The sequence below is a fragment of the Nannobrachium achirus genome, assembly GCF_963921795.1.
Source record: "Nannobrachium achirus genome assembly, chromosome: 13".
Taxonomy (NCBI): domain Eukaryota; kingdom Metazoa; phylum Chordata; class Actinopteri; order Myctophiformes; family Myctophidae; genus Nannobrachium; species Nannobrachium achirus.
Window position 1 is genome coordinate 31,591,981 of NC_137833.1, and position 14,996 is coordinate 31,606,976.

Sequence of the window (14,996 nt, forward strand, 5' to 3'; positions counted from 1 at the left end):
TGCAAGTACATTAACGCTGTGGGAAGCAGCTCTGAACATAGTCAGAGCACTGAGTAATATTTGTGCAAAATGTGGAGTCAGCAACACCCGTTTGCTGTGAGACCCTGTCCACGCTGATACCGAACTCCATGGGTGTCTGCCTCGATTCTTGTTGCTCGAGGATCTACTTTCCCCTAAAGAAGCAATGAAGATGTATTTCTATCATATCTTAACGGAATCCCTCCACTCCACTGTAGGGCTGGGTTCGGTAACCGCCGTACCGCCGTATCGCGGTATACCGCGGCCTACCGCGGTGTCAGGGTCCTTACCGCGGTCAAAAAAGACAAAAAAATAGGCTATTTTTATTGAGAACGAGCGAGTTTTAAAACGGGGGAGAAGCGAGGACCGCATGCGCTCCATGCCGCTCTGCTCTGGGCCGTGTACCACACGTTGGAAGCCGCCCACATACGTCACTCACACACACACAGTGCACGCAGGGCAGTAGAGTACGGAGCACAACTCTATGACGGAGCAGCAATGCAGCATATACTTTCTCTGTAATCCACTCGACACAAGGATGTTAATACATACCTTGTGTTGTGGCATATCTTTTTTTATTCATACGGATTACTGGCGGAGCGCGGGCCGCGTGGACAAAACCGAAAATGAAACTATTTTACTTTCTCCAGCTCCACCGCGTCGCACGTTGTGCTCCGTCCAGCGGCGCGTCGGCGATTTTATAACCTTTTCTGTCAAGTCTTGTAACTAAAACCTGTATATAGCAGCACTCAATCACTGTGATTTGAGAGTTGAGACGTGACGTGAGTTTACAGAATCACTGTACACGATCTGACTACCCTTCCTCTTCTGGTTTGTTCACATAGCTGTTTGTGTCTGAAAAGCCCAAGTAGCTAGCCTACGTTACTATGGTAACCCGACAGTGCAGATCTAAAAGCTCAGAACGCATCGCGGATGCGATGTGGTGTGAGCTTGTAGATCTGCTCCTTTGAAAGCCAGACCCGCTGTGCTGTACAGAGAAGTATATCTCGGGCAGTCAGGCTGTGTCGCCTCTCCACTGTGGAGAGGCGACTTTTGGGAAGATGATTGCAATATTTTGGCTTATCGCCGAACCTTAATTAATAGATACGGGGGTGCGGTAATTACCGCAGTACCGGCGGTAAATGGGAAGACGGTAATCGCGGTAACAAAATGTCCATACCGCCCCAGGCCTACTCCACTGTCTTGTTAGCAGGATACCTCAACAACAAAAATGGATTTGCATAAAGGTTTTTGGACAGACTGGTCACTGGAACATTGAATTGATGATGTAACTGATGATTGTAGTAGTGGACTGAACTTTTTGAGGAAAGGTTTGTCATGGGGCATTGGAGAAATTATTCACCTTTCACACCGATTGGATGAGGGGACTGGAGCCTTGTGGGGTCTCATTGGATTCTGTGCAAAGCTGACAACTTGGCATTCAGCTGTGTATAAATGTATATCCATCCTCCACCACTTACCTGCTAATAGAGCAGTTATCATTTCCCTCTCTTTACTTACTGGTTACATTCTAGTCACCTTTTCATGTGTGTTTGAAAAGTGTGTTTTATTCATTAATTTATTTGTATCTTATTTAGACGAGGGGTATGCAATGCCTATCACACAACATATTAACCTATGAGCCACCTCAGAAAGGCATTCCAACAAAGATGAAAGATTGAAAGGAATTCATACCATAGGAATAAGCGGTACATTTAGTTTCATCCTCATTGACAGTGCATTGAGCAGCTTGTCTTGCATATTCAGAGGTTTCCAAAAGCATTACAGGTTTTGCATGCACATAAATGGCATTTAAATTATGTCCTTCATGACATATGGCACTTAGAAGCCTGAGCAATTATAATTCTGCTTTATATACTGTATATAATCTTGTGTTATATATTTGCTTATTCATAGCCGGACCTAGTGAAATTAAAGGAGATAGTCTGTCAGTCAGTCTCTCTCACTCTCACGCACGCACAGGAAGGGATATTAGCGTTATGCAAGCAAGTATAGCAAGTCGGCTAAGGTGACAAAGTTTTAAGATGTTTTATTCTTACTTTCTTTCACACAGAGGGCTGGATTTAACCTATCCTTGAACCCTCTCATACCCTGAATAATAGCACTATATACAGTGTGTGTGACTCGCGCACACACATATAATGGTACTGTACCAAAATACGTTTTTCTCTCTGGCCAACAGTCATACATAAATAATAAAGTATGCCTGTGCTAACCCTGACGCTGTGTTTGTGTGTCTTGAGGAGGCACAGTGAAAGAACATCCCAGATGATGCAAACCCCCCTTTCTTAACATTGGCATTAGTTTATATAACGGCCTGTCACCAACCAGTATTTTCGTATTACTGTGTTATATCTGTATACTAATCTTTATCAGCCCTTCATTTAATTACTTAATTCAGTGGATTATACACACTAATGATTCTGTGGACTTGCTTGGGCAAAATGTACTAACTTTGTGCCAGAGACAGACTGGACAAGGGAGAGTGAGGAGAGACATGCAGAGACAGAGGGAGATGGAGAGACAGAGGGAGATGGAGAGAAGTGTAGCGATGGATGACAATGGAAAGGGAGTGTGAGACACATACTATGGATAGAATGGTGCTGCATGTTTTAGAATATACTTTAAGCCATTCTTTTGCACCTATATTTCAAATACCACTAACCACTAAAAATACACTGCTTTCTCTGACAATGATCTCACAAAATAAAGTGTGTGTGTGGGGGGGCTCATTAAATACACTTCAGCAGCATCACCACTGAAGGGAGACCAGACCTACAGACAGACACTTATATATCTTCTCCCTTTAAAAAACAAGAAATAAAGGATAAACTCTTTAGTGAAGCCAAGCGCAGCTCAATGGGGCTCCCTACTGGTTCAGTAGGGCCAAGCCCAAGATACATCCCATACTCCCATGATTTTACCAGTTTGATTCAACCAGTTTTGTCACTTGTCATTTCATCTCTTTGGATTAGTTATTAACTCATTTAGTGCCCATGAAATTAACGGATTATAAAGTCCACGAGGCCAGTCTCAGGTTGGCATCACCCCCGTTATCTTATTTTGAAGGCCAGAAGTCAACAGCGCAAACACGACTGGGGAGCTGTACTCACATTATTGCTTTTCTAGCGCAAATATATCAATCAGTCAATCAGTGATTTTTGGGCCGACGATGGCCAATAGGAATATTTTGGCATATCGCCCAACCTTATCTCCCTGCTCTTCTATTGAGACATATAGATTGTGTCAAAGGTCATGTCTCATCTATCATCTTCATCTGATATGAAGTTTGATCTGATGGTCAAGATTTAAAGGGATATTTCATTTTCAAAAAAACTTTTGGTCATTTTATCAAATAATCTGCCTTTTATGAACACCCTGGACAGATTTTAAGTTGCTTCGTTCAATATTTAGATATTTGATGTAAATGTTATCCGGCCCTCCTCGTCCAGGCCTTCTCCCCATACACACCCATTGTAACTTCAAACTCCATTTTAACCATGATAGATTCATTAAAAACACCCATAATGTTTTCTGTTGACTCGTACTACTCTTCTAATACGTGAGCAGGCCGTGTTTTTTCATTAGGAGGGTAGTATGAGTCAACAGAAAACATAGTGGGTGTTTTTAATGAATCTATCATGGTTAAAATGTAGTTTGAAGTTACAATGGGTGTGTATGGGGAGAGGCCCTGGGCCTGGGGGGCCTGATAACATTTACACCAAATATCTAAATATTGAATCAAGCAAAATAAAAACTGTTCAGGGTGTTCATAAAAGCCTGATTAAACGATAAAATGACCACATGTTTTTTTCAAAGTGAAATATCGCTTTAATTTCTCCCCTGTTGCAAGCAGGTCGACTATTAGCTCATTGGTCAGACAAATCTGCCGGTGCAAAAAATATGCCCCTAGCGGATTAGGGTCTAGCCCTGCTTAATTGTGAATCAAATTCCTCACCCGAAAAGTTGGGTGACCAATCGGGGCCCAGTATTCGTCTGGTCTAACCAATTGCAAAAAAAATCCAAAAAGAAGTAGCAGACTCAATATCCACGCAGTGATAGTTTGTTAAGAAATTGCACTGGCGCAGAAAACAGTGTTCAAATCCAGGGTAGAAAATAAAAGTTGCATAGCGCAGCTTTAATTTCATACAACAATTCATGATTTAATTATGTTCATGGCATTGAACATTCAACATTGAAACATATAAATAAATGTTACATTTATGTTTGTCTTTTAGGCTTTGTGAACAAATTCGCACAGGGCAGATATGACAAATAAGTTAAATATACAGAGATGCAATTAGCATAATGCAATGTCCATGATTTAAAAAAATTGCATCCATTACATTTTATTTCAAAATATTAAAACAGCTTCTTCTCTGCAAGCTCAGTATGTTCACTATTTCGGAAATGAGTCTGATGAAAATGCAAAGTAATTGAGATGTCCTTGGTTCGAACTCACTTTGGTCCGACCACCTAAACCTAACCTTAACCCTAACCTCAGTAAAACTATGCCTAAACCTAACCTTAACCCTAACCTGTGCAACAGCCTTGTATGATGAAGCAGGGATTTACTTTGCAGAAAAAAACGTACAAATTTGAAACTTGGAGATACAAGGTTTCTACCCGACAGTGATGATATGCTGTACATAATACCAGTCTGTTTAGTCCAGGGCATACCTGTATGGCCGCTGCATGGCTACAAACATCGGGGAGATATATTATTAACCAATTGTCCAGAGTTGAATATAGTCGAGTGCATTTTGCTCTGCCTCATGTAAGGTCAACTGTCTTGTGGGAGAAGACCACAGCTTACAGAACAAAAGAGAACAAAGAAACACAGGAAGAGGAAATGACATGCGGCAGAGAGAAAAAGAGAAGAGACAGACTCGGAGTGAGCACAGAGTTATCATGTTAGTTGGGTGTGTTGCTGCAGTTCAATCCATACCTCTACTTCAAGGGGTGTCACTTGACATTTACTGTACACACAAACACACTCATACAACAATTACTGTGCTATTGTTTATCAATGAATACCATTTACAAGTGTACAGATCTTGTTTGATCATTAAAATACATAAAATGTATCTAATGTGTGTGAGCAAAGGTCTGTTTTCAACTGGTGACTGCGCTGCCGAATCTTGAGTGTCAAACCCGGACCGTGTAAAAACTATGAGGGTCCATTATCTTGCAGGGTGTGTGTGGGAGAGTCGTGCTGATCAAAGTCGCTATAATAGAAACAAAGGCACACTTTTCCCACAGCTGCCGGCTGTACTTTAACTCGCCACACCAGCGTTATGCAGGAAGTGGTGAGGAAATACCACTAAATGTGTTGAGACGCACAGACTCCCTTGACTTGCAAAACACAAACTTGTGAAACGGTTAGAAAAATATAATCTGCCATGTCATTCTGTGATGTTTATTCATCTGTGGGAACACATTATTACGCATTATTTTGTGCTTTAACTATTGAAAAATAGCAGATATACAAGCGCGCGAGCTTTCAGATCTCAAAATATTTAGTTCCGGGGATCCCCCCAGAGCAAAATTTGAGTCACAAATGTTCGCTTAAAAAATACGTATATTCAAAGATTTTCACACATTTTCAAGATTTAAAAAAAATAGCAGATCTACAAGCTCACAGCCGCGCTCTGAGCTTGTGTATCTGCTATTTTTCAATAGCTAAAGTATAAAATAATTATGGTCCCTCGACCTTGGGCCCTAGCAACTCAGTCCCACTTTTCCTCCCCTTGTGACGCCCCTGGGGGTCTTTCCAAATAAATTGACTGCAGAGCGAAACAAGGTGTTCTGTCAGATTTTAGATTTATAGGGAATACATTATGACATTTCACGTTTTGGTCTTTTTTGGGTTCTGTGACGTCTGTAACTATACCGTTAATGATGTGATCGTCCACACTGAAGAATGATGCCGTTCTGTAAACAGTGGAACCAAGCATACACTGTGCACACACAGAGGGAGAGAGTCAGAGATATGTTTGCTTCTGTGGTGCTGAAAGACACATGCAATAGGATATATGGATAATCTGACTGATTATTATAAAGAGGTGAGATTATTAGATGTAGGCTATACCGGGGGTAATGACAGCTAGTGTACCAGCTAGCGTTAGCTATTCATAATCCTCTCCTCATCTCCGTTCATACTTTATAATATAACTCACTGATGTGATGCCAAGTGAGACCGTTTGCAACTAGCCTCCATTGCACAAGGAATATTATACTAGGGTTAAGTGGTTAATCAGACTAATTGACTAATTTATAAAGATTATTCGATTTTTCCTGTTGATTATACTGTTTTTGAAATCAACCAAAAAAAAACTCAGACTATTTAACCTACATAAGCAAGATTAAGTTATAAATTGGTTATAAATTGGTTATAATTGGTTATAAATATCGGTTTCAGAATATGTTTTAGTTAATTAATTGCCCAGGCCTAGTAAGAACTCTTACTCAGCTAGTCCCCCACCTGTCTGAGTTTGTTTTTGTCTGTCTCTGTGTCTCTGTCTCAGTGTGACTGAGGCCAGGCCAGGTCATCTTCAATCAGGGCCATAAGCTGGAAGAGGATTGGATCTATTTATAGTATCTATCGTCCGCTCCCTGGGCCACGCTGACCAAAGTCTCTTCCCCCCTCTGTCTGTCTGTCTGTCAGTCTGTTCCATCTATACATTTTACACTAGCCAATGTATGTATTTATTTCCCCTTTCCCCCCCAAATGTAAACGTTATGACAATTATTCCTCCCACCCACGCACGCACGCACGCACACCTGTGGTGCCACTGCCTGGCTCACCTGCCAGTGAGGAGCCGTCTATCTCCGTCCTACTAGTCACAGAGGAAGGATAACTTCCTTGATCTTGCTCGACTGTCCTTGGATTTCTCTTTGCATTTGTAAGTCTGTGTTTGGGTGTTCTGTCACCTGACCAAAACATGAAGTTGGCACACCTCTGCCCAGTGTGCATGGTGGAAAAAGGTTGAAATGCATGGAAGAGATGGAAAGTTTCTATGTTAAACTGTTGCTACTAAAGGCTCCAAATGGAATCAGTAGGCCAACTATTGGCTTTCCTCATTCGCACGTACGTACGCGCGTGCACGCACACACACACACACACACACACACACACACACACACACACACACACACACACACACACACACACACACACGCACACACACGGTCAGATCATATTGGCCCAAGGATTAAATGAGTGACATTTGAGTGTTTTAAGCTATGCCATGCCACAGAGACCACAGATGCCTGTCTTACCTAACCGCATTAGCGGTTGACACTTTACACACACACACACACACACACACACACACACACACACACACACACACACACACACACACACACACACACACACACACACACACGGTTCTAGAAACACACTTGCTAGGTCAGCGGCATGCTTGCACACATGAGTTTGACACATGACGCTCTGACAGGCTAAAAGACTAGACCAGGATTTCTCTACCTCTACGAGGGCTCAACTTCAGTCAAAATAAACTAAACTACTTCGCTACTCACCCAAACAAAGGTAGTTTTGCACCCCACCCACTCTGTACATTTTTTGTCATGAAATAAAACGCATCGAACTCGACCACCGCCGCATCCAACGTGACCGCCGCTTATTCCCGGGTTGTTTCTGCGGTGGCTCGAGTTGGATGTGTTTTATTTCATGACAAAAAAAATCTATTTTATAGAGTGGGTGAGGTGCTGAGAGGTTTCCCACCACGGAGAATAGACTTTCAACCTTTGAGAAATCCTGGTCTAGTCTTAGTGTCAGCCGCCTGTCAGAGCGTCAGTGCAGCTGACGCTCTGGACCAGAGCTACTATGTAGCATGCATGCAGTTTGTTTCTAATCACTAACTCACTACCGCCTTAATGTAGTGTAATGTAATGTCATTCCCTCAATATATGACAACCTGGCTCACTATGGATTCAGGTTTCTGTCTCCATCATTCCCTCATGATGAGACATGTTTCGCACGGAGCCGCTGCTGACTGATATTTTGTCTGTGTTTTTTTTTTAGCCTGGACTTGGAGTTGAGCACTGTGTATCTCTGACAGACTCTCACTGACTGAATGACTGGACTAAAGGAAGCCATGACTTCTGTTAGTTTTGTTTGGCAGGTTTTACAGTAGCTCTGGACTGATTTTCTATTTGTCTGTATTTCTATGTATGCTATACGTGTGTGTGTGTGTGTGCGTGCGTGTGCTCGCTCGTGAGTGTGTGTGTGTGTGTGTGTGTGCTGGAAAATCATAGATCACTTTTCTTTCATGCAGTGACGTGGGACTAAAATGATCTCCATCAGTCCCTCCATCTGTCCATTTAATGCTCCTTCTTTGAGCAGAGCAGACAGGTGAGACAGACAGATGGAGGGATAGATGGATAAATTGAATATGATGATGCAGCTTGCTGGGCTGGTGGCCATCACTCCAATTCAATTAGTCTAAGTGCTGTGTATTCCCCCACTCACGACCACAACATATGTCACACAGCATCTCCTGGAAAGCTCTGCATGTGTTTGTTCCGTTTGTGTGTTTACATCTGGGCTCTTCAACGTTTTCAGGCCAAGGTCCCCTTAGTTGAGAGAGAGATGAAGCAGGGTCAGGGACCCCCACAACCTTTTCATAGATTCCATATAGTTTCATCGTTTGACAGCACAATCATCAGTGTATTTTGGATTCATGTCAATTTGTGTTTTCAGAACCACTTCAGCCGTCATTACCTAATAAACCTTTTACTCTGTACTTAGTCTGCTCTTCTTCCCCCCTACACCAAACTTCTTTGCCGAAAATAACCGATCTACAAGCTCACAACACCTCGCAGCGTTGTGAGCTTGTAGATCTGCTATTTTTGGCTACAGTTCTCAGAATAAGGGTTCAAGTTGTTGATTTGGAGGACCCCCTGTAGTAACTCTGAGGACCCCCTAGGGGTCCCTGGACCCCCTGTTAAAGACCCCTGGTTCATCCTACTATAATCCTACTGTATTATCCTACTTTCCGGCTATAATAAGTTTGTAGTGTCTATCTGAAGGTTTCAGACAGTTAATAGTGAGTGAGCGCTGGTCAGTTTCTAGTATTTCTTTCAGAAGTCAATTGGTGTTTTTATGCACCTTGCAGCCAACGTGCCTACTATCCACCAGCATAACGAAGCTGTCATCGAAGGCCAGCACTGAAAAATAAATAGACCTATTTTCGCAGGCAGGTCCCGCTTCCCAGAATACAAGCAGCCAAACGAGGCCTATTAAATCTCTTAAGAAAAAAAAATTGTGGAATGTCCACAGAATGCTTTGATTTCCCCCTCATCTAAACACGCTGTTCAGGGAGCGTTGGGACAAAGGGGGTAGTGGTGAGTTTGGGTCCATAACTTGGTTCTCAACTGGTGTCATTCAGCACTCAGATCATAATATATATATATATATTATATATATATATATATATATATATATATATATATATATATATATTGTCGTTGTCGGGTGGAAACCTTGTATGTCCAAAACCGTTTGTTTTGTATATTATCATTGTTAAAATGATTTAAACAGTGAAAACAGCCGATCTACAAGTACACAACGCCTCGCACCGCGAGGCGTTGTGTACTTGTAGATCAGCTGTTTTCACTACTTTTGTGTGACTGCCTTGTGTGATGAAGCAGTGCTTTACTTTGCGAAAAAAATTACACATTCGAAACTTGGAGATACGAGGTTTCTGCCCGACAGTGACGATATATATATATGCAGCTCGGCTTCCCCCCACCATGAAAACATGACTCCATGTACTAGATGTCTAGATGTCCACTCCATATTAGGACATCAATCGGTTGTCAGACAAACCTCCCAAGAGGGATCGTTTGTCAGACAAAACTTATCACAGTTTTCAGGCATCAACTGTCAGACAACACTCCTTCAGCTACTGTGTCAGACAACACTCCCTCAGTTGCTTATTTATCTAATCAAACATCCTCTTTTGTTGCTTTCAAGTTGTATTGTGTTCATCAATATGTCATTGCACTGATGTTATTGTCTGGCCTGGACCTCATATTTGGGCATGGCTAACACAGAGCTCCATTATGGACATGAAAGGGACACAGTGTGCCTTGACAGTGCCCCTGGAGGCCGCTGTTGGGGTCCATGCACAAATTGTCATCGTTCAGCAACGTGAAGGGTTTCTGTTGTGTCTGACATTGGAGCATTTCATGTTTGGGGCGTCAACAGGCGACCCAATGTCTGCAATTTTAATATTAAATATATATAGGATAGGATATGTAACTGAACTGATGTCAGTACTTCCTTGTTGTCATCATGTTTCTGCTTCAGTGACAAAGCCTTTATGCTGCTGGCAAACCCTGTCCCCCCTGTGTGTGTGTGTGCGTGCGTGCTTGCGGGGTTTTAGAATAAAAGAGAGGGACAGACATGGGAGAGTATCCAGAGAGAGACAGAGGGAGAGGGATAGAGAGATTGTATGTGTGGGAGGATGGGGTGTACAGAGGCGGTAGCAGGCACTGCACTGACGGCAGGATTAGCATTCAGCACCAGAACATCAGCTCAACACTCCTCTCTGATGCACATGACGGCCTAACTAGCACTCTGGGCTCTGTGTGGGTGTGTGTCTGTGTAGCACTGTCAAGTCAAGTACATTTTATTTATGTAACACCAAATCACAACAAGTTCTCTCATGGCACTTTACATATAGGTCAAGACCATACTAAATTTTCAGAGACTCCACAATTTCCATTTGGCAAGGAGAAACTCCCGGGAAGAAATCTCGAGCAGAACCCGGCTCTAGGTGGGATGAGAGGGGGAGAGAGAGAGAAAGGGGGAGGGAGAGATAAATTGTTATTCAATCAATCAATATTTATTAGTGGACTCAGGTCCATGAAACAGGTTTAAGACATAAAACAGTGTACAAGACATAAAAGAAACACGCCAGGCAATAAAAATCAATAAGAAAATGTAAAATAAATAGTACATATAACTTAGCCCACAGGAAAAACACACAGGCATTTTAGCCAGTGTACCCTTAGTCTGGATGTATAGCGTGAACTGCTCATAAGATGGTTTGAAAGTGCCACAATGATGCTTCTTAAAAGTGCTTTAAAAGTCCTCACTCCAGCAGTGACAAACATCTCACTAGCACTGCCCCCTCTGGGCTTTTTAAGGAGTATTCTCATGGCATCATTATATGCAACTTGCAGCCTATGCATACTAGATTTCTTATTGACCCCAGTGTCACCCATATCTTGAGGTGGGACATAAACTTTAAGAGATATTTACTCTTTGCCTCTGTTGTGTCTGACACACACACACACACACACACACACACACACACACACACACACACACACACAACAAATTGTTTTATCTCTCTTGCACGTCATCATTTCTCACTGAAAACAACCGTTTGAATAAAAGCTTTTCATTATGACTGACTGCGTCTGGGTTAAAATAATGAATTCTAAAGTATTTTTAAGCTTAAAGTCTACTCTTTCAATTACGCAAAGTATGGTCCTGCGTCTACATTTTCTAGGCTCCATGACATCTAAAATTAACGATGTGGGACTTTCCACCGTCTTTCCCAGAAAGTCATGGGTACAGACTGAGGAGGTCACTGATTTGTGTATTGTAAAAGGCAGAGACACCGCCAAATACTACTACAATGCCAGCCAAATGGGATGTTGTCTTTGGTTATGTACTGGGACATATCAAAACGAGAGCAACATAAATCCCTGTGGGGAAAATAAATGGCAGTGGATGTTTATCATCCGTCCTTTTACAAAAAAATACAAAAAGCCCACAAAATTGTTCAGAGAATTTAAATGCTGACATAGCTTGTATGTGTATTTTTTTGTATTTTTTTTTTTCAAACTTTGTATTTATGTATGCCTGTGTTAAGCCTAAGATCATGACCAATGTCAAATAATGTCAATTTCTATCATTCCTGGAACTGACCCTCAAGTCTCTGTGTTTCTTTCTACAGATCATCAGAAACTGGAACGAGAGGCCAGAATCTGTCGTCTGCTCAAACACCCAAACATAGGTGAGTGCTGTTATAACACTACCTTAGTTTCACGTAGCCAGGCGATCAGAGATCTCAGACTACTGGTAGGTCTGGGGAAATCTAAATTCTGAGCTTGGACGGCGGAGAAAACCACCGTTCCATATGAAGGACCCAAGATTGGCATTGGTTCTGTGTTTTCATTTCCAAATCGTTCCCATTCATTGGATTTGGATGTCACCAAACGCATCAGTACGTGGAGATCCAGTTTGTTAGTTTCTGTCCTGCCAGCCACACCCCTAATTCTCTCACCAACCTGCATATGGGGTTGTGGTTTGAAATTGTCACACTTTAGCAACGCTGTTGCACCCAGGCAGACATGCAGGTCGTTTTCTTGTCTACTCACAAAGGCGTTATAGAAAAGGAGAGTGAAAACGAGCACAAGCAACTAAAAGTGGGTGTGTCAGCCAGAATAATGTTAAACATCGTCTATCCGCCACTTTTCAAAGGTCAGTGAAAAACTCTCTGAATCAGAGAGTTTTTCTCTGACCTTTGAAAAATCATAGAATATTATGCGTCGTCACGAGGCCGCTAATATTTTCAGGAGAAGGGCGAAACTGTCATTTTGGGCATAGAAAGAATCAGACTTTCCTCCATCACATCTTGACGACTAATTGAAGCCGAGGCCGAATTGGGCCAATCACTTGAAAGAGCCCTGACAGCACATGGTTGGTGCTACAGACTCCAAATTTCACACACAGATAGCTCAGACCTTTGCCTACGTTCTTAGATAAAATGGACGCAGACAGACAGATACAGATATCTCCATATATGGGCATAAATGGACACAGGCAAACAGATGGTCAAACGGATCCTATGACAACAGGTATAATGGGGTTTGCATTAAAGGCAGTTGACAGGTTACCATGGTTACGTATTGAATGTTGAAATCCATATATGGAGATACCCGACACATCTCATTAAGTCTGACCTCACAAGCCACATATTTGGACCTGGACGACCTCATGCTGCTTAGAAACCTGCAAGCAGGTCCTGGCCGCACTCTCAAAAATGGCACCAGAATGGTGGTAATGCAAAGGATGAACAGAGTCATTGAGTGTGAGATTGTAGTAGGCACAAAGAGGAGTGAAACATTCTTCCTACCAAGAATACCTCACTATGACAGAGGTGAGCTTCCCTTCACCTTCATTCATTTTTGGATTCCCTATCCGTTTAGCTTTCTCTGTTACCATCAATAAGGGTCAGGGCCAAGAGAATGAACGAGTTGGCATCTACTTGCCTAAACCTGTGTTCGCTCATGGCCAACTCTACACAGCCTTCTCCAGAGGTTGTAAAAGTTTTCATTGTGGATAATGATAAGGGCATTACTGACAACATTGTTTATAGCGAACTCCTTTAGGATAATGAGCATTAAGGGACACAGACAGATGCAGAGATGTCCATATATGGGCATAAAATGGACGCACACAGACACAGATATCTCCATATATGGGCATAAATGCACACAGATGGTCAAAACAGGTCCTATGACAACAGGTATAATGGTGTTTGCATTAAAGGTGGGGCATTCATTCCCTATTTACATAATTTCCGAGCATGCCAGGCTCCGACCTAGACACTCGGCCGGCCGAGCTTCTAGTCTCTTAATTTATGTCCATCTGTGATAACCTGACATTTCAACTTCTTAATCATCAGCTCATTCATCGGTTATGTTCTTTATTTAAACCATCCTAACCATTAAAACCGGGAAAGCATCTGTGTCATTGTCTATTCAAAGATAGCAGATATACAAGCTCACAGCCCGACATTTTGTGCCGGTACCGTACATCTGCTATTTTTGAAACTTTGAGAACTTCTGTGCGTTGGAGCTCTAAAATGCATATTTAGCACTGTAACTGCTGTCCATTGCACAGATATAGATAAAGAATGCTATGGCTTCACAACATTCTTATGTGAGGAGAGCTGTTTAAAAAATATTCATCATCTGAAATGAACTGCTTATTGAAATGAACTGCATGAACCCTTTCTCTCCCCCCTCTCCCTTTCCTCATTGCTCTGGTCTCCAAAGAAGCACAGAGATCTTCTTCTTCCTCTTATGAAAATTCAAGTGCTGCTCTGTTGGATTCAGATGGACTTTTGGTTGCAAGCAGTGTGCATGCATTGGAACCCTCATAGGTCATTCTACTATCATTCTATAGCAGATTAAATTGCACTCTCTAAATATCAGGGAAATCTTGTGCTGGGGGACTGCGCTAGACGTTAGACATCGTTAAAGCAGGTCTATGTGCAGACTCTTCTAGAATTGCACCAGACTACACCTCATTTTGAGTCCAACATGGGCTCTTAATAGGCCCAAGATCATTTGGTATTCATACAATGTGGGTGCTGGGCATTAAACTGCATCGATTGGAAAATAACAAAATAATTGTGCTGCACTGTGCCTGTGCCTGCCCCAGGTGGAAGATAGGACCCTCTGAGTTACATATTGATAAAGCTAAATCAACACATTTTACTGTGTAGAGATGGAAATGAAATTTCTAAATCTGTGAGTGTATTTTAAGGACTGCTCCAATTTTAGAAATGCAATGCCTGGGGGCGCCCGCTGGCCTACTGGTCCAGGCGCATACCGCTTAGGCATTGCCACATAAGCATTGATGCCTGACGGCGTCGCCGGTTCGATTCCCGATGCGGATGACCTTTGCCACATGTCACTCCGCATCTCTCCACAAATTTCCTGTCAGTCTACTTTCCTATCAAATAAAGGCATAAAAGCCCAAAAACAAATCTAAAAAAAAAAAAAAAAAAAAAATGCAATGCCTGATTTAAAAACGAAAAGTATTTTTGACAGAAAATGCATGTCACATTCAGTAGAAAATATATATATTTTTTGTCAAGCGACACAAGCACACTTAATTGGTA

At 42.1% G+C, this 14,996-nt stretch overlaps 1 protein-coding gene across 13 annotated transcripts in view; it reads left to right on the top strand.

Annotated features, from left to right (window-relative positions):
• The window catches only part of LOC308296833 (calcium/calmodulin-dependent protein kinase type II subunit gamma), an 84,430-nt gene that overhangs the window by 27,217 nt on the left and 42,217 nt on the right, over window positions 1-14,996 (top strand). For all 13 annotated transcript variants that reach the window (XM_080740162.1, XM_080740173.1, XM_080740168.1 and 10 more), the window contains exon 3: window positions 12,039-12,098. In XM_080740162.1, coding sequence (XP_080596288.1) covers window positions 12,039-12,098 — 60 coding nt within the window. The remainder of the gene's footprint in view (window positions 1-12,038; window positions 12,099-14,996) is intronic.